Source organism: Caretta caretta, chromosome 1 (assembly GCF_965140235.1).
Source record: "Caretta caretta isolate rCarCar2 chromosome 1, rCarCar1.hap1, whole genome shotgun sequence".
NCBI lineage: Eukaryota > Metazoa > Chordata > Testudines > Cheloniidae > Caretta > Caretta caretta.
This window is the reverse complement of record NC_134206.1, coordinates 199894506-199913511: the sequence shown is the minus strand read 5'-3', so window position 1 is coordinate 199913511 and position 19006 is coordinate 199894506. Positions and strand designations below refer to the sequence as shown.

Genomic DNA, 19006 nt, shown 5'->3' with positions numbered 1-19006 from the left:
TATCCAGCAGTATATGCAGCACCAGAACCTGGCAAAGCGATACCGGGCAGGGAGGCGACGTCAGCGCGGTCATGTGAGTGATCAGGACATGGATACAGATTTCTCTGAAAGCATGGGCCCTGCCAATGCATGCATCATGGTGCTAATGGGGCAGGTTCATGCTGTGGAACGCCGATTCTGGACTCGGGAAACAAGCACAGACTGGTGGGACTGCACAGTGTTGCAGGTCTGGGACGATTCCCAGTGGCTGCGAAACTTTTGCATGTGTAAGGGCACTTTCATGGAACTTTGTGACTTGCTTTCCCCTGCCCTGAGGCGCATGAATACCAAGATGAGAGCAGCCCTCACAGTTGAGAAGCGAGTGGCGATAGCCCTGTGGAAGCTTGCAACCCCAGACAGCTACCGGTCAGTTGGGAATCAATTTGGAGTGGGCAAATCTACTGCTGGGGCTGCTGTGATGCAAGTAGCCCACACAATCAAAGATCTGCTGATATCAAGGGTAGTGACCCTGGGAAATGTGCAGGTCATAGTGGATGGCTTTGCTGCAATGGGATTCCCTAACTGTGGTGGGGCCATAGACGGAACCCATATCCCTATCTTGGCACCGGAGCACCAAACATAGTCGTTGCTTCACATTCATGCATTCTTTATTCATTCATCACACAAATAGGGGGATGACTACCAAGGTAGCCCAGGACGGGTGGTGGAGGAGGGAAGGAAAATGCCGCACAGCACTTTAAGCACAGCACTTTAAAAGTTTACAACTTTAAAATTTATTGAATGCCAGCCTTCTTTTTTTTTGGGCAATCCTCTGTGGTGGAGTGACTGGTTGGCCGGAGGCCCCCCCACCGCGTTCTTGGGTGTCTGGGTGTGGAGGCTATGGAACTTGGGGAGGAGGGCGGTTGGTTACACAGGGGCTGCAGTGGCAGTCTGTGCTCCAGCTGCCTTTGCTGCAGCTCAACCATACACTGGAGCATACTGGTTTGATCCTCCAGCAGCCTCAGCATTGAATCCTGCCTCCTCTCATCACGCTGCCGCCACATTTGAGCTTCAGCCCTGTCTTCAGCCCGCCACTTACTCTCTTCAGCCTGCCACCTCTCCTCCCAGTCATTTTGTGCTTTCCTGCACTCTGACATTATTTGCCTCCACGCATTCATCTGTGCTCTGTCAGTGTGGGAGGACAGCATGAGCTCGGAGAACATTTCATCGCGAGTGCGTTTTTTTTTTTTCTTTCTAAGCTTCACTAGCCTCTGGGAAGGAGAAGATCCTGTGATCATTGAAACACATGCAGCTGGTGGAGAAAAAAAAAGGGACAGCGGTATTTAAAAAGACACATTTTATAAAACAGTGGCTACACTCTTTCAGGGTAAACCTTGCTGTTAACATTACATACATAGCACATGTGCTTTCGTTACAAGGTCGCATTTTGCCTCCCCCCCCACCGCGTGGCTACCCCCTCAACCTTCCCCCCTCCCTGTGCCTAACAGCGGGGAACATTTCTGTTTAGCCACAGGCAAACAGCCCAGCAGGAATGGGCTCCTCTGAGTGTCCCCTGAAAAAAAGCACTCTATTTCAACCAGGTGACCATGAATTATATCTCACTCTCCTGAGGATAACACAGAGAGATAAAGAACGGATGTTGTTTGAACGCCAGCAAACATACACTGCAATGCTTTGTTGTACAATGATTCCCGAATACGTGTTACTGGCCTGGAGTGGTAAAGTGTCCTACCATGAAGGACGCAATAAGGCTGCCCTCCCCAGAAACCTTTTGCAAAGGCTTTGGGAGTACATCTAGGAGAACCGCGAATGCCAGGGCAAATGAATCCTTTCACATGCTTGCTTTTAAACCATGTATAGTATTTTAAAAGGTACACTCACCAGAGGTCCCTTCTCCGCCTGCTGGGTCCAGGAGGCAGCCTTGGGTGGGTTCGGGGGGTACTGGCTCCAGGTCCAGGGTGAGAAACAGTTCCTGGTTGTTGGGAAAACCGGTTTCTCCGCTTGCTTGCTGTGAGCTATCTACAACCTCATCATCATCTTCTTCATCCCCAAAACCTGCTTCCGTATTGCCTCCATCTCCATTGAAGGAGTCAAACAACACGGCTGGGGTAGTGGTGGCTGAACCCCCTAAAATGGCATGCAGCTCATCATAGAAGCGGCATGTTTGGGGCTCTGACCTGGAGCGGCCGTTCGCCTCTCTGGTTTTCTGGTAGGCTTGCCTCAGCGCACTGCTTCGGGTGCCTGTTATGGCCTCTGTCCTTCATGCTCTGGGAGATTTTGACAAAGGTTTTGGCATTTCGAAAACTGGAACGGAGTTCTGATAGCACGGATTCCTCTCCCCACACAGCGATCAGATCCTGTACCTCCCGTTCGGTCCATGCTGGAGCTCTTTTGCGATTCTGGGACTCTATCATGGTCACCTCTGCTGATGAGCTCTGCATGGTCACCTGCAGCTTGCAACGCTGGCCAAACAGGAAATGAGATTAAAAAGTTTGCGGTTCTTTTCCTGTCTACCTGGCCAGTGCATCTGAGCTGAGAGTGCTGTCCAGAGCGGTCACAATGGAGCACTCTGGGATAGCTCCCAGAGGCCAATACCGTCGAATTGTGTCCACAGTACCCCAAATTCGAGCCGGCAAGGCCGATTTAAGCGCTAATCCACTTGTCAGGGGTGGAGTAAGGAAATCGATTTTAAGAGCCCTTTAAGTTGAAATAAAGGGCTTCATCGTGTGGACGGGTGCAGGTTTACATCGATTTAATGCTGCTAAATTCGACCTAAAGTCCTAGTGTAGACCAGGGCTGAGTTTACCCAGTGAAATCACACTGATCTGTTGCTAATCAGTTGCACCTTCTGGTTTTGTAATCGGGGGTGTGCTTGCAGCTCAGGTAGTCAGACCCATGCTAGTTTGAGGGCTTGTCTACACTGGCACTTTACAGCGCTGCAACTTTCTCGCTCAGGGGGGTGAAAAAACACCCCTCTGAGCTTAGCAAGTTTCAGCGCAGTAAAGCGCCAGTGTAAACAGTGCCCCAGCACTGGAAGCTATGCCTCTTGTGGAGGTGGTTTTTTTTAGAGCGCTGGGAAATCTCTCTGTCTTTGAGCATGTTATGCAGGATACTGTGTGTGTGTGTGTGTGGGGGGTACCTCTAGCTTCCTTGTCTGTGACCAGGTGCCACCCAATCTGTGTCTGTTGCCCCCCAGCTAACTTGCAAATGCAAAAGCTGCTGGGCTGTAGTACGTCACCAAATTCAACTAGAGGGGAAGCAACATGAATTGGGGGGTGGTAGCAGTAGATCCTAGATAGACAGGGAAGGAACAAGAGATTCTGAGCAAGGCAAGGAAGCTGCAAAGGGAACAAGAGATTCTGAGCAAGGCAAGAAAGCTGCAAAGGGAACAAGAGATTCTGAGCAAGGCAAGAAAGCTGCAAAGGGAACAAGACAAGCTGCACAGTCCTCCTGTAGCTCTGTTGCTGAATGCACCCAATGGCAGTACTCCAGGGCTTTTGCACGCCCGTGGAAGAGGGGATGGATTGTGTTGACTGGCTTCTCTCGCCTACATGTAAGAGTCAAAGATGGTAAATTGGGAGAGGATGAGAACTTTGTTGATATAGGAGACTCCAAGGTTGAGTGGGTTGAGAGGAGGTGGCTGTTTTTTTCCCCACCATGATTTTGGAGCAAGACTGAGGGCGTGTCTCGACTGCAAAGTTAAGTCAACGTAAGGCAACTTATGTCGATCTAACTATGTAAGCATACACGCTACTGAGTTCTTCCCCCCGCTGTAACTCTTCCGCTACGCTGACCTAGTAAATCTAACTGGATGAGTGGCGTAAGGCTTAGGTCTGTGTAGTTCAGGCAAAGCAGTGTCTGTATAGACACTACTTTTTACTTGTAGGGTTCCCGTTTTCAAATAGGGGGTGGGGGTGTTCCAGCTGTGAGCCCCAGCATTGATGACTGCTTAAGCCTCACAGCCGGGCACTGAGAGCCTGGGCTGTGGGCTCCCGGCAGAGCTCCCAGCTGGAGCCCAACTGCCATCTGGGCTCTCAGGCCTCCCCTGCACCCCGCCTTAAGTCGGTGCAAGTGCTCTTGGTGAGGATGTGCACCACTGACAGAAGGAGGGTCGTGTGGCTATGAAAAACCACAATAATTCCTATGTTAGGTTGACTTAATTGTGTAGTGTAGACATGACCTGAGAGTTGGAAGGGTGCCTGATCTGCTGGGATGGACTTTGTGTCTTGCCCTAGAGGTAATTATTTAGGAGCTTAGGGTGGAACAAAACTGTGGCACGTTGTGAATATGTAGGTTGGGGCCAGTTGGTTGTATGGGTTTTCGTCACTCAATTCCTGTGGCTGTGAGTAAAGATGCACAATCCAGGAAACAATACGGTGCAAAGTGTTTCGTATCAGTTCTCTTGTTTTTGCTTTTCTATCTCAAAAGAGAGGGGTGCCAACAGACAAGCAGCCCATTTAACCACTGATCTTGCATGAAATGACAAAGTGTTAAACCATCCCTGATTTGATTAGGGACGAGTGTGGTTTGTTTTCTTTAAAGGTGTTGATGGGCCAAGGAGGGAGAGGGTCTTCTAAGATGAGAAGGTGCTAGGGTGGTGGGGGACTCTGTACTCTGCCTATGACACAAACTGAGCCAGCCATGGTGACTACTTGCTGGGTGCCAGACACCAGCTAAATTTCTTATTCAGAAAATCATCTTGCTTATGAAAATGAAGGCAGGTTGAGGGTGAGAAGAAGGGTTAGAATAAATTTCCACTTAGCCTTGCATTCTTCACAAGGTGCTTTGAGCCCAAGGATATACCAGTCTGGGGTGAGTTACTGGCCTCAGAAGCAGCGTGGAGTAGGGAAGTGCAAGTATGTGTAAAACAGGTGCTAATGCAGAAGTCTCCCTAAAGCCTTGGGACAAAATGAAACCATGATGGTGTTTGTCTGTGCAGGGCCCAGTTGGAGGTGCTTTGCTTTCCCTTATCTGAGCCGGCTGGCAGGCTGTGCTGATGGGGAGCAGAATGGTTGTGTTGGCTCTATAACAGAGGGGGGCAAACTATGGCCCGTGGGCCACATCCAGCCCGCGGGACCCTCCTGCCCGGCCCCTGAGTGCCTGGCTTGGGAGGCTCGCCCCCAGCCCTTCCCCTGCTGTTCTCCGTCCCCCGTAGCCTCAGCTCACTGTGCCGCCGGCACAATGCTCTGGGCACTGTGAGCTCCTGGGGCAGCGCAGCTGCAGAGCCCGGCCTGACCCGGTGCTCTGAGCTGCGCAGTGGTGTGGCTGGCTCCAGCGCCGCCAGCCACCGGCGCACCAGACAGCGCAGGGAGCGGGGGTTGGGTAGGATAGGGGGCAGGGGAGTTTGGGGGATGGTTGGGGATGGGGGTGTGGATAGGGGTCAGGGCAGTCAGAGGATGAGGAACGGGGATTGTATGGGGGCAGGGGTCCTGGGGGGGCAGTCAGGAAGGAGAGGGGGGGTTGGATGGGGTGGTGGGGGACAGTCAGGGGCAGGGGTTCCAGGGGCAGTCAGGGGATAGGGAGAAGGGGTGGTTGGATGGGGCAGAGGACCTGAGTTGGGGGGAGAGGGAGAAGTCAGGAATGAGAGGAGAGATTGGATGGGGCGGTGGGGGGGTCTGTGGGTGGTCAGGGGACAGGGAGGGGTGGATGGGGCAGGGGTCCCGGGGGAGCTGTTGGGAGGGAAAAGCAGGGGGGGGGTCAGATGAGGGTGGGGGCCGGGCCACGTCTGGCTGTTTGGGGAGGCACAGCCTCCCTTGACGGGCCCTCCATACAATTTTGGAAACCCGATGTGGCCCTCAGGCCAAAAAGATTGCCTGCCCCTGCTCTATAAACACTATACTGTTGCAGTCCCTAATGTGATACCAACCTGATCCTGAAATAAAGGCAGGCCAGCCTTCAGATACTAAAAACAACTTACTGACCCTTCTGAGTGCCCCCAATGTACTGTGCAGCAATGCACAGCTTAACTGCTGGCTGCAATAGCAGGTGAAATACAGAACAACAAGATGTCAGTCTTGTCATCTACCACCTTCCCTTCTGAACACCACTGGTGGAGAATAAGTACTGGGGAAAATACCTGTTGCGAAGGAAATTCCAGCCCCCCTCCTCCCTGCTTCTGAAGCACTATGTTCTGTTCCTGGAGAACTACGTGGAAAAAATCCCCTACAGAAAGCTCACTCGCTCTGGGGAAGTACATACTGTTTTCAATGGAGGCAGTGTCTGTGGGAGTGCATTGCTCATCCAGTAGTGTGCCAGCAAGAGGAGGTTTCAGCTTCTGCAAAGCAAACAAACAAAACCATCTCTTCCCCTATCATTCAGATGGATTGGACAGGAATACCCATACATTATAAATTCTGTCCAGATCAGTGGATCTAACATAGGGGAAACTTTTTTTTTTTTTTAACTTGTAATAGGAGCACTTTTGTTGCAACACACCAGCAGGAAACCAACGATGCCATTTTCACAGTAGACTCTCAATGCGGGCAGTCGTGGCTTAGTGTGGAAATCTTTGAAGCAGATTTAGAACGACTTGCCCATTTAGAAATATTATGTAAGTAAGTTGAACTAAGACACTATTGAACTGACCATGCACAGCTGGAGAACAAAACATTGTCCTAGTCCCAAACCCAGGAAATGGAGTGTTAATTCAGAGATGGTTCATGATGATATTCAATTCATTTCCCAGCCTCATTTAAACATATAATTTTTTTTTTTAAAAAAGAACGCTCTGTCTCTTGCTAAATCGATGTCAGAATGGCACTGAAAGCAAGGGAAAATGGCAAAAAAGGGGAAGAGAGTTCAGGACTAGGTAAATATAATAAAATAAGATTAGCAAGATAAGGCCCTACCACAACTCTTTTGTGTAATGCCCATGACAGTATTTCCTTCCTGAAAAAGAGCAGAGATATCAAACAATGCAATGATATTTTGGAACAGATAGTAAACAATAGAAAAAGTCAGAATTAATGCAATGCACTAACTGAGCAGTATAAATATATTCTTTAAACCTACTCTACTGGGTATGTGTTTTGGCAGTTTATGAAGTTCTTTTTAAACATTAAGTTCTGGAATTAGCACTGCCTGTGTTTATCTTAATGAGCAGAAGGCCCACAGGAAATGTACTGCGGCGCCAACTACAGGAAAACAATATAAAGTTTTGTATTACAGTATTGCTACCTCAAGCAGTCAAAAATCATGAGTTGTGCCTCCCCTCCCCCCCCCAATTACCAGATTGGCTTAAATATCCATGAGATTAAAAAACAACAGCAACAACGAAAAAGTTTGGTTTTGTTTTTTGCAACTGGCTTTTGAACTTTTAGGTTGCACTCACTCCACATTTTCAGCTTTTCTCCACAACTATGAGGGCTGGAAGCTTACTTTGTTTTAAAGAAAGCTGAGATTCTCATGCAATCTCTTAATTGCTGCAGCTAGGATTTGAAGCAAAACACCAAATATCACAAGACTCGCGATGAAATTGCGAGAGTTTGCAATACTGGTGGTATTTATTTAAATTGCACCCAAAATCCGCTTCATAGAACTGATAAGGTAGAAGACACAAGGAAGAAACCCCTGTGAGCCCTAAAGGCTTGTCTTCACATACAGCACAACAGCGGCACAACTGTGCGGGTGCAGCTGTAACACATTAGTGAAGATGCGACTACACCGGCAGAAGAGCTTCTCCCATTGGTGTAGTTGAGCGGTTCTCAAACTTTAGCGGCCCAAGTACCCCCATTTTGATTTAAATGTTTTCGTGGACCTCTAAGCCCCGCACTCAGCCCTAGGCACCAACCCCACGCCACCCTTTCCCTCAAGGCCCCACCCCCCTCTTCCCACCCCGCTCCACTTCTGCCCCTTCCCCACCTCTTTCTGCCCCCTCCCCTGAACGCACCCCACTCCCCCCTCCCTCCAGCGCCTGCTGCACCCTGCTGAACAGCTGTTCCCCAGTGTGCAGGAGGCCCTGGGAGGGAGGGGGAGGAGTTGATCAGCGGGGCTCACGCGGACCCTGGAGTACCCCAGTTTGAGAAATGCTGGTGTAGATAATCCACCTGAGAGGTGGTAGATATGTTGAAGAGAGAAGCCCTTCCACTGACACAGCACTGTCTACATGAGTGGTTAGGTTGGTATAGCTACGTTGCTCAGGGGTGTGGATTTTTCACACTCCTGAGTGACATAGTTATACTCATACAGGTTTGTAGTGTAGACTGGCCAAAGAGTTTATCATTTCTTAGACATGATGCGATGAGTAAGGGTAACAGGCAGTAGGGAGCAGAGGAAGGGTTGAGGAAGGAAAAGGGTGGCCACATCACATGGTTCCTCAGTTTAGGTTTTGTAGCTGCTTCTGCACACACTTATTATACAATGGAGTGACCACACTATACATGTAAATTATCATGTAAATGCTTGATAGGGCACACAATTGGTGTGAAGTTGTTGCACCCTGCCCTCAGGCATTGTACTTATTGACACAGAAGAGTAAAGACTAATTGCAAATGAAAATATGGCCCCAGCAGGGATGCTGGTTCCCTATCCCAAGGAAAAAGGGTGGCTACACTGTTTACAAATACACCTCCTTACTAAGTATAGTGTATGATCTATTCTGAGTATGTCTGTATTTGAAGCCAGTGGGAGCAGGCTAAGGCCCTTGAGTTCAGAGCCGACATAGAGCAATCTTGGGTATCTGGATACTTTGTCACTTGAATATGTGGAAGGCTCTCCGAATATAGTAATAGAATCTGCTAGCTTAGTTTTCCTACATTTACACTGGGTAGTAGATAAAGTAAATTTGCAAAGGTTTATTTAGGCTCCTTATTAGAAATTCCCATGGTTCTCTCTTTACTTCAAAACCACATATCCAGTCACAGAAAATTACTCAGCAAAGGACTGTAAACAACTAATGCAAAGAATGTCTGACACTGGCTTATCACATTTCTTTTCCTTTTCTTGTAGGTATTTTTGAAGTGCTTGTGAAAGTTTGGACAGCACTATTTAAGCCCTCTGCTTACTCACCTATCACGAAGAGCAAGGCAGGTTGAACTCCCCAGGCCTAGAGATATCATGGGCCATTTTATCCTTGGCCTCTTTTATTATTAATCCTTTTTGTTAATTATTAATTATTAATCCTTTGTGTGTGTTGTGGCTACTTGTCTGATAGGAAACTGGGATGAAACCATCAACTAATTTCACATTAGCTAGCAAATAGCCTGTTCTCCAGCTTATAGCACTTCTAAATGCTCAGGTCTTAGTCCTGCTTTTGAGATATTTGGACATATGTTCATTTGTTTCTATGTAGCAGATAAACATGGTTTATTATAGGTAGGAGTGTGTGTGTGTACATGGCTAGTAACTGATTGAATACGGTATTTGGAAGTGCATTGGTATTTCTGAAGGCAGGATCGTATTAGTGGAGGAATGGTGTCTTCTGAAAGTGGGTAGGTAAAACTAATACACAGTATTTCACTCTGATCCAGTTTGCAGCCACAATTAAAGGTTATACGAACTAAAAATGTGGTGAGCAAAGCCAAGTCTGCCTACATACCTCTGGTGTCCTCAGTGGATAAAACCCACTATTGGGAAAGGATAGCATGGTTTTCAATGTAATACAAATGATCCCTGCTCCTGTAGGTTCTCCCTTGTAACTTAATAGCAATGCCCCACTCACTGGAGCCTAGATCGTTACATCTTTTAATTCTGGTTCCATTTATCAAACCAGTCTCGGGGGGAGGACTTGAATTATGCAATGGATTTTTAAAGTCCCTTAAAAGAAAAAGTTACCTTGGGCAACTTCTGCTTTCAGTTATGTCAATACCACCCCATTGGCTCCAGGTGAGTAACCTAGGGATAAATGAGGGTAGAATGTCCCCAAATCTTCTTCATCATTATCAGTTTGGTTTCTGATCATTCATAGCTCAAACCATTGTGCCCATACCATTCAGAGTCCCACTGAAGTGGCTCTTGATGCAAGCCAAGCCAAAGATAACTTGACATCTTTCATCTGATATAGGCAGCACACATTGGTTGCCTAACACTTTTTGCATCAAAACCCTCTGTCTTCAATTGCTTATTTTCTTGAAACCTTTGGGTCTGAAATTGTCCATGTCTGATGTTTGCTTTGTGTGTATTGATTGATTGATTGATTGGGGGAATAAAACCAGTAAATGCTGTCAATGTTAAAAATGCAACCTAATTTCTTCAGCAAATGAGGCAAGGATCCTATGGATAACAGCATAATTCACCGCACAAACTTCTCGCATCCTGTGGAAAAAACAGCATTTTAGCATGTGATTAAAGACTGTATCATAATGCATAATTCATAAAGGGGCAAGGTTAAGGTTGCATGAGCAACCTTTAATTCTGGCATTGTCTAACTTCTGAGTGCTTCACTGTGCAACCTTGGTGATGGTCTTTTAACATAGCTGTTCCATATGGAATTTCTATATAAATGAAAATAGTGACATTTTGTAAAATGCCTCTTGACTATGACTGACTTGTGTTCTTTTGTTTAGTAAATTTCTTTGCAAGGGTAAAGGGATACAAAGTAGTTATTAAAAACATAGATAAACATTTTCCAGTGCTTAAAATCTAAACTGAAATATAGTTTATGAGCTGAGAATTCAACTTTTTTTTCTATTTAGAATTCATTAGTAGTTCTAACAAAAGTGTTTAGGGGCTTATTTGCCTCTCATTTGCACTGCTTTTACACAGTTCTGATTCCACTAGGCCAGATCCTCAGCTGATATAAATTGGCATAGCTCCACTGAAGTCAATGAAATCAGTGAAGTCAGTGATTTGCTACTGCTGAAATTTGACCCATTGTCTTCAGCTGATTCACTCCTGATGTGCACTGATTGAAGTGGGAGGAGAATCAGGCTCTTAATATTTGTTACTTACCAATGTATCATTGTCTTCTGCTGTGTAGGTGGGTGGGTCAGAGAGTCTCTATTTTGATAGCTGTATACCCGATAATGTCACGGCAAACCTGGTGGCTGAACTTTGTGACTTTGTCCTCACCCATAACTATTTCACATTTGGGGACAATGTATACCTTCAAATCAGCGGCACTGCTATGCGTACCCGCATGGTCCCAGAGTATGCCAACATTTTTATGGCTGACTTAGAACAACGCTTCCTCAGCTCTCGTCCCCTAATGCCCCTACTCTACTTGTGCTACATTAATGACATCTTCATCATCTGGACCCATGGAAAAGAAGCCCTTGAGGAATTCCACCCTGATTTCAACAATTTCCATCCCACCATCAACCTCAGCCTGGACCAGTCCACACAAGAGATCCACTTCCTGGACACTACAGCTGTAATAAGCGATGGTCACATAAACACCACCCTCTACCGGAAACCTACTGACCGCTATTCCTACCTGCATGCTGCCAGCTTTCACCCAGACCACACCACACGATCCATAGTCTACAGCCAAGCTCTACGATACAACTGCATTTGCTCCAACCCCTCAGACAGAGACAAACACCTACAAGATCTCTATCAAGCGTTCTTACAACTACAATACCCACCTGCTGAAGTGAAGAAACAGATTGACAGAGCCAGAAGAGTACCCAGAAGTCACCTACTACAGGACAGGCCCAACAAAGAAAATAACAGAACGCCACTAGCCATCACCTTCAGCCCCCAACTAAAACCTCTCCAGCGCATCATCAAGGATCTACAACCTATCCTGAAGGATGACCCATCACTCTCACAGATCTTGGGAGACAGGCCAGTCCTTGCTTATAGACAGCCCCCCAACCTGAAGCAAATACTCACCAGCAACCACATACCACACAACGAAACCACTAACCCAGGAACCTATCCTTGCAACAAAGCGCGTTGCCAAGTGTGTCCACATATCTATTCAGGGGACACCATCATAGGGCCTAATCACATCAGCCACATTATCAGAGGCTCGTTCACCTGCACATCTACCAATGTGATATATACCATCATGTGCCAGCAATGCCCCTCTGCCATGTACATTGGTCAAACCGGACAGTCTCTACGTAAAAGAATAAATGGACACAAATCAGACGTCAAGAATTATAACATTTAGAAACCAGTCGGAGAACACTTCAATCTCTTTGATCACTTGATTACAGACCTAAACGTCGCAATTCTTCAGCAAAAAAACTTCAGAAACAGACTCCAATGAGAGACTGCTGAATTGGAATTAATTTACAAACTGGACACCATTAACTTAGGCTTGAATAAAGACTGGGAGTGGATGCATCATTACACAAAGTAAAGCTATTTCCTCATGTTTATCCCCACCACCACCGTTCCTCAGACGTTCTTGTCAACTGCTGGAAATGGCCCATCTTGATTATCACTACAAAAGGTTCCTCCCTCCCCCACCCCCCCCGCTCTCCCGCTGGTAATAGCTCATCTTAAGTGATCACTTTCCTTACAGTGTGCATGATAAACACCCATTTTTTCATGTTCTGTGTGTATATAAATCTCCTCACTGTATTTTCCACTGAATGCATCCGATGAAGTAAGCTGTAACTCATGAAACCTTGTGCTCAAATAAATTTGTTAGTCTCTAAGGTGCCACAAGTACTCCATTTCTTTTTGTGGATACAGACTAACACGGCTGCTACTCTGAAACCTAACAAATCATTGTGTTCGTTTCCTTGCAAAAGAGTCCCATACCTGACATTCTGTACTCATATAAAGCATTGCTAACAAACAGGCTATGCTGGATATAGTTTCCTTGCAGCTTTAGAGAAGGGCTTGTGGAAATCAGAGTTTCACTTTGTACCCCTAAAATGGAAGAAGACTGGACTGTGGCAAAAAGCATGCAGTCTGGATTAAGTTAAAGGTGTGGAGGAGATGCTAGGGAGGGTGATATGTGAGGGGTTGAGGTTGAAAGAGCAGTCTAGGCTAATAATACAATTCAAAACAATAAAGCAAGGCAATGTCGGGGGTGATCTCATGTCCTTCCTTTCTTTGAAATATAATTTGTTTATTGCATGAGTTCCTTACCTATGGATGCCATTACAAACCGTGGCTCCAATCCTGCAATCAGATCCATGAGGAAGGGTCTTGAACTCAATGGATTTCTGAGCAGGTGCATGGATCCTCCCTCAGGCTCAAAGCCTACATGTACTGTAATACTTTTGTCATTCAGCTTTCTGTGTGTTTTCATGCTGCAGTAATCTGGATATGGCAATAGGAAGTAGCAGTATAATGCATTAGTGTCATACAGTCACCTTTTTTATGTTTGTTATGAGTCAGGGAGATGTAATTCAGGTGTCTTAAAACCGTTAGGAAAACAAAAACAAACCAAGCCTAGTGCTGCTTAAAACAAGCCACAGGAGGATGTTCATAGAGTTACAAGGCCAAAGGCAGAGCACTTTCAGCTACCTGAGAAATATACCATTATGTGTATATTGGTGTAACTGATCTCTATTAGAGTATGGTTCATTAGCATTAAATCTCTTTTTCAAAAACATGTAAAAAGCATGGGGGACACATAGCAAAATATCGGCCTACTAAGAATGACTTTTCATGGTAGAGGGAAAAGTGAAAATAATAGAAGAGTACATCTTTCTTTTGCAAATTTCCACATCGTTTTGTGGCCAAACAGCTACTTTCAGAGAGTTCAGTGGCAGACGACATACTGATAGCTGTTGAAAGGGCAGTGTGGTAATTTGAAGGATGGTTCATTTGAAACTGTCACTTTTCCTCTTCCACCACTTCCCTTGGTCTGGCCCAGCTGCTTTTTAATTTTGATTGTTTTCTTAAACCACTTAAATTAGGTGAAAACTTTAACTTCTATCTAGCTATTTATTTATTTATTTATTTTTTAATCTTTTCCTGCTATTCCTCCCAAATTAAGTAGGTGCTTGAGTGCTCTCCTGAACTTGGACCTAAGTTTTCCTGCTACCCATTTAAAATAATGAGTAGCATTCTTCTCTCCACAGTGCAGTCACTGTCCTGAACTGATGGAAGTTTGAGGACGGCTGTGACATCATTAAGAAGGCCGAAGAAGCCAATCCCAACATGCCTTTGGACATTCCATTGATCAAAGCCTGACTTCATTAAAACGTGATGGGGGAAAAAGAAAAAGGCAGTATCAATTAAAAGTTAGCAATATGACCGGTAGGTTTCTGAGATCATATCCTGGCCTATTTCAATGCCATTAGCCAGTATATTTGTTGAACTAAGCAAATCAATAAGTTTATACTATCACAGTGGAATATTCATGTTTATAAATGCAGAGGAACATAGCATTCAGTTGCTGTTACTGAACTCTTGAATCCCTAAACTTAAGGGACCCAGTAACCCTATTTGCAGATTTTTAAGGCCTGAGGAACCATTTTGACTGAATTAAATGCAGTTAATAGTGATGATGACAGTTTGCACCATTCATCAAAATATGTTTGTGGAAATAAGTGAAAAACAAAAGTGTTTTATCTTCTTGCATTTCAGGTCTGCCAGTCATGAAACGGATTCTGCTGGTGATTTTCCTGGCTGCTGCTGTTATGTATGGTATACTTCTGTGGAAGACAAATGTCTATTTGTAAGTTTAATTTCTGCTGGGATGATGGTGGGATCCATGAAGCGATTTAGGTATTACAATGCTCTGGCCTTGGCTACCCTGGCGAGTTACAGCGCAATAAAACTGCCCAGAGAACTGTACCTCACTCCCTGTCCACAATGACGAGGCATGTACAGCGCTGCTGGTACTCCACCTCCCCAAGAGGATTAACAGCTGTTGCGCATTGGCTGAGATGCTCCAGTGTAAACGGGGAGTAACGTTATTACGCACTGATTGACCTCCGGAAACTCCCCATAACCCTTTTAACTGAAGCGTCCTCTCTTGTTTTGTTGTGAACTCTGGACGCGGAAGAGCCGTTTCAAAGCTCCGTTTCGGGGGGCTGCTTATCAAAAAAACAAGCACAGCTACTGTTTGCTTTGAATGAGTGAGAGGCAGGCAGGGGGGCTCCGTTGGAGTGCCAACAGCTAATGTTTGCTTGAAGAGAGAGGTGGGGGGTGGGGTTGGGATCCGTTTTGGGGAATGGCTGCTTATCTCGCCTATGAGAAAAAAAGAAATAGCTGCTGTTTGCTTTCAGTGAGTGAGAGAGAGAGAGAGGCGGGGTAGGGAGGGGGGTCTGTACTTACAAGACAACTCGCTGACACACACTCAGCACCCCAAAACCCCACGCTCCCTGTCACACTCCACCCCACTCCCCCCATTGGAAAAGCACGTTTCGGCCACTTGAATGCTGGGATAGCTACCCATAATGCACTGCTCCCAATGCAACTGCAAATGCTGCAAACGTGGCCATGACAGTGCGCTGTCAGCTGTCAGTGTGGACAGACTGCAGCGCTTTCCGTACTCAGCTGTACGAAGGCAGGTTTAACTCACAGCGCTGTACATCTGTAAGTGTAGCCAAGGCCTTAGTGTCACAGCACCTAACTTTTAACTCTCCTAGAAAATCACAGGAACAACACTGTGATCTACAAAGTTTGAGTTAAGCATCTAGGTGCCCTTTACAATGAATGGGGGGAGATCCACAGAAGACTGCACGCTTGATGTCGAGTTGCCTAAGCTAGCCAATAGGAGATGCTGACCAAAAGGATGTGCTAAGCCCTGTCCCTCTCATGAAGATAGGCAACTCCCTGCAGCCTGGACATAGATGACTATTTCTTCTTGCAATCCATTAATAGGAACCCAGTATCTGGACTCAGGTGGCTTAGGTGATTTAATTGCTTCTTGCTGGAATGAATTAGGTGCCTGCCTACTTCCAAACAAAAGGGCCAGAGGAGAAAGTGGTGGTGCCCACCTAAAAACATTTTGCCCAGTGGTTAAAGCACTTCCTGGAAAGTGGCAGAGACAGGTAAAAAATTAATAATCTGAATAAGTGTATGTCAAGCTATATAATTTCTTAAATGTGTATAGATATAGTGTATCCTCCTGGTTAATATAAAGAAGTAACAAATTGGGTGACTGGGCAACCCAAAATGGCAGATGAAATTCAATGTTGATAAATGCAAAGTAACACACATTGGAAAACATAATCCCAACTATACATATAAAATGATGGGGTCTAAATTAGCTGTTACCATTCAAGAAAGAGATCTTGGAGTCATTGTGGAAAGTTCTCTGAAAACATCCATTCAGTGTGCAGTGGCAGTCAAAAATGCGAACAGAATGCTGGGAATCATTAAGAAAGGGATAGATAATAAGACAGAAAATATCATATTGCCTCTATATAAATCAATGGTACGCCCACATCTTGAATACTGCATGCAGATGTGGACGCCCCATCTCAAAAAAGATATATTGGAATTGGAAAAGGTATAGAAAAGGGCAACAAATGATTAGAGGTATGGAACAGCTTCTGTTTGAGGAGAGATTAATAAGACTGGGACTTTTCAGCTGGGAAAAGAGATGACTGAGGGGTGGATATGATAGAGGTCTAGAAAATCATGACTGGTGTGGAGAAAGAAAATAAGGAATTGTTATTTACTCCTTCTCATAACACAAGAACTAGGGGTCACCAAATGAAATTAATAGGCAGCAGGTTTAAAATAAACAAAAGGAAGTATTTCTTCACACAAAGTGCAGTCAGTCTGTGCCAGAGGATGTTGTGAAGGCCAAGACTGTAACAGGGTTCAAAAAAGATCTAGATAAATTCATGGAGGATAGCTCCATCAATGGCTATTAGCCAAAATGAACAGAGATGTAAAACCATGCTCTGAAGCATCCCTAGCCTTTGTATGCCAGAAACTGGGAATGGGCGACGGGGGATGGATCCATAGGCGCCAACTTCTCCTGGTGCTGGTGGGTGCTCGTGGCCCCTCTGCCCCAAGCCCACCTCTGCCATGCCCCCTCCCGCCCATGCCCTGGTCCTGTTCCAACCCCTTCCCCAAATCCTGGCCCTACCTCTTCCACACCTCCTCCCCTGAGTGCGCCGCGTTCCTGCTCCCCCCCGCCCCCACAGCATGTTACTCCGCAAAACAGCTGTTTCACTGCAGCAAGCACTGGGAGGAGAAGCGGGGATGGTGTGCTCAGGGGAGGAGGTAGAGGCGAGCTGGGGTGGGGGGCGGGGCAGGGAGCTTGGTTGTCGGTGGGTGCAGAGCACCCACCAATTTTTCCCCATGGGTGCTCCAGCCCCGGAGCACCCATGGAGCCTGTGCCTATGCATGGATCACTTGATGATTACCTGTTCTGTTCATTCCCTCTGAAACACCTGGCATTGGCCACTATCGGAAGACAGGATACTGGGCTAGATGGACCTTTGGTCTGACCCAGTATGGATGTTCTTATGTTCTTAAATTTAGTGTAAATGCTCTATTTAGTTGCAAATCAAAAAAATGTTTTAATAGTTACCAACTAATGAAAATCAACCTTTAATGGAAAATAACTAAGAAGTACACATGCAAAATAAGATTTAAATCAATTATTTTAATCAAGTTTCCTGCTTGCTGATTTAAAGCATGATTAAAACTGGTGATCTAAATCACTTTGACTTAAATCAATCCACCTTGATTTAAAGACACTTCCTTCTGAAGGATTAGATTTGATGGTCTTTAGTTTCCACCTACATTAAACACTATTACGTGTCATTTTGTCACAAATAAGGCCAAATTGTCAAAGCCTGAAGAGCTGCCTACATGTGAAAAACTCACACATGCATGTGTACAAACACCTCAGGTAACTGGGTGCATGAGTTTATTGTGGAAGCAAACACCTATAATTAAGTTTCAAGCACAAATGTGGGTGTGCGCTCCAGAACTGTGGCCGCACATAGCCTTCCACTTCTATTTAAGTCTGATCTGCCAGATGGTGTTTATGTGGTTTGTGCTATAAAACCATGAACTCAGTGGTTAATATTTTTTTTAAACCCATATAGTATTTCTCTTAGTTTGGTTTGTTAGAAGTGCTATGTGGCAACTTGAAGTCAGAACATCATTTTGCATTTGATTATGCAACTGTAAATGGGTGGTTTCACCTGCCTGCTCCTAACACAGCACAAACACAACAGATATTGCAGAAAGTGAACCCCACTTTCATTCCTGGGCTTTGCCTTCTTAAATAAACTAAGGCAGAAATGTGCTTATGAATGTAAACATTAGGCCTGAACCCACAAAGATATTTAGGTGCCTAAGTCCCATTTTTAAGCACCACTGTGCTCCACAAAACCCACTCTCTGCTGCTGCCTAACCCTGTAGGCACCTAAACTCATTTGGTGCATAAGATTTGCAGTAAAAGTTCTTTAGACACCCATGTTTCTATCTCTGAGCATGCACACTGCTGCTTCACTCTAGGCATCCGGACACCTCTCTCCCACTTACGATCCAGTATGATCCACAAACAAGGGGAAGACAGGTGGCAGAACGCCTATCTAGCCGGCCAGACCTGAACTGATAAGCATGCTCAGAGACCACCTAGCTCTATACCAAACAATTTGAGGAAGGGGAAAGGACCTCCCAGTCCAGTGGTTAGTTACTCACCCAAGATGTGGGAGACCCCTGCTTCAAGTCCCCCCACTGCCTGATAAAGAGTGGGGATTTGAACAGGGGTCTGTCTGTGTTGCCTCTCAGGTGAGTGTTCTAACCACTGGGCTGTGGACAATTCTGATGTGAATCTTCCCAATCTCTCCTGTTTGAAGTTGTTCCACTGTAAGGAAATAATTTAAATATTAATTGGGCTAGAGAGAGACTCACTCTGTAATCCAGTGGCTCTAGACCACTCACCTGAGAGATGGCAGATCCTTGTTCAAATCCCTTGTTTTTATCAGGCAGAGTGGGGAGATTTGAACCAGGCGTCTTCCACATCCCAGATGAGTACCTTAATCACTGAGCTAAAGGAAGAAAGCGAGGTCCTCTCCTCCCTCCATTTTACATGGACTTGGTCAGATGCTTAATTCATTCTCTCAAGAAATGTCTTAGGCATGTAAGCCACCGAACTCCAGAAGAGGGTTTCCCGGTTGTTGATCACTAGCAGAGATAGGTGCCTCCCTGCAGCCTGGATTTAGTTGCCTATCTCCAG

General features: G+C 45.8%; 1 protein-coding gene across 3 annotated transcripts in view; it reads left to right on the top strand.

Moving 5' to 3' along the window:
* The window catches only part of ST3GAL6 (ST3 beta-galactoside alpha-2,3-sialyltransferase 6), a 96670-nt gene that overhangs the window by 32422 nt on the left and 45242 nt on the right, over positions 1-19006 (top strand). For 2 of the 3 annotated variants that reach the window (XR_012664657.1, XM_048817141.2), the window contains exons 2-3: positions 13929-14106; positions 14437-14527. Coding sequence is in view for 2 of the 3 variants with exons in the window: in XM_048817141.2 (XP_048673098.2) it covers positions 14100-14106; positions 14437-14527 (98 nt within the window). In the remaining variant the exon portion in view is untranslated. Of the gene's footprint in view, positions 1-3443; positions 3554-13928; positions 14107-14436; positions 14528-19006 lie in introns of those variants that run through there. The other variant, XM_048817150.2, reaches the window with a different exon arrangement.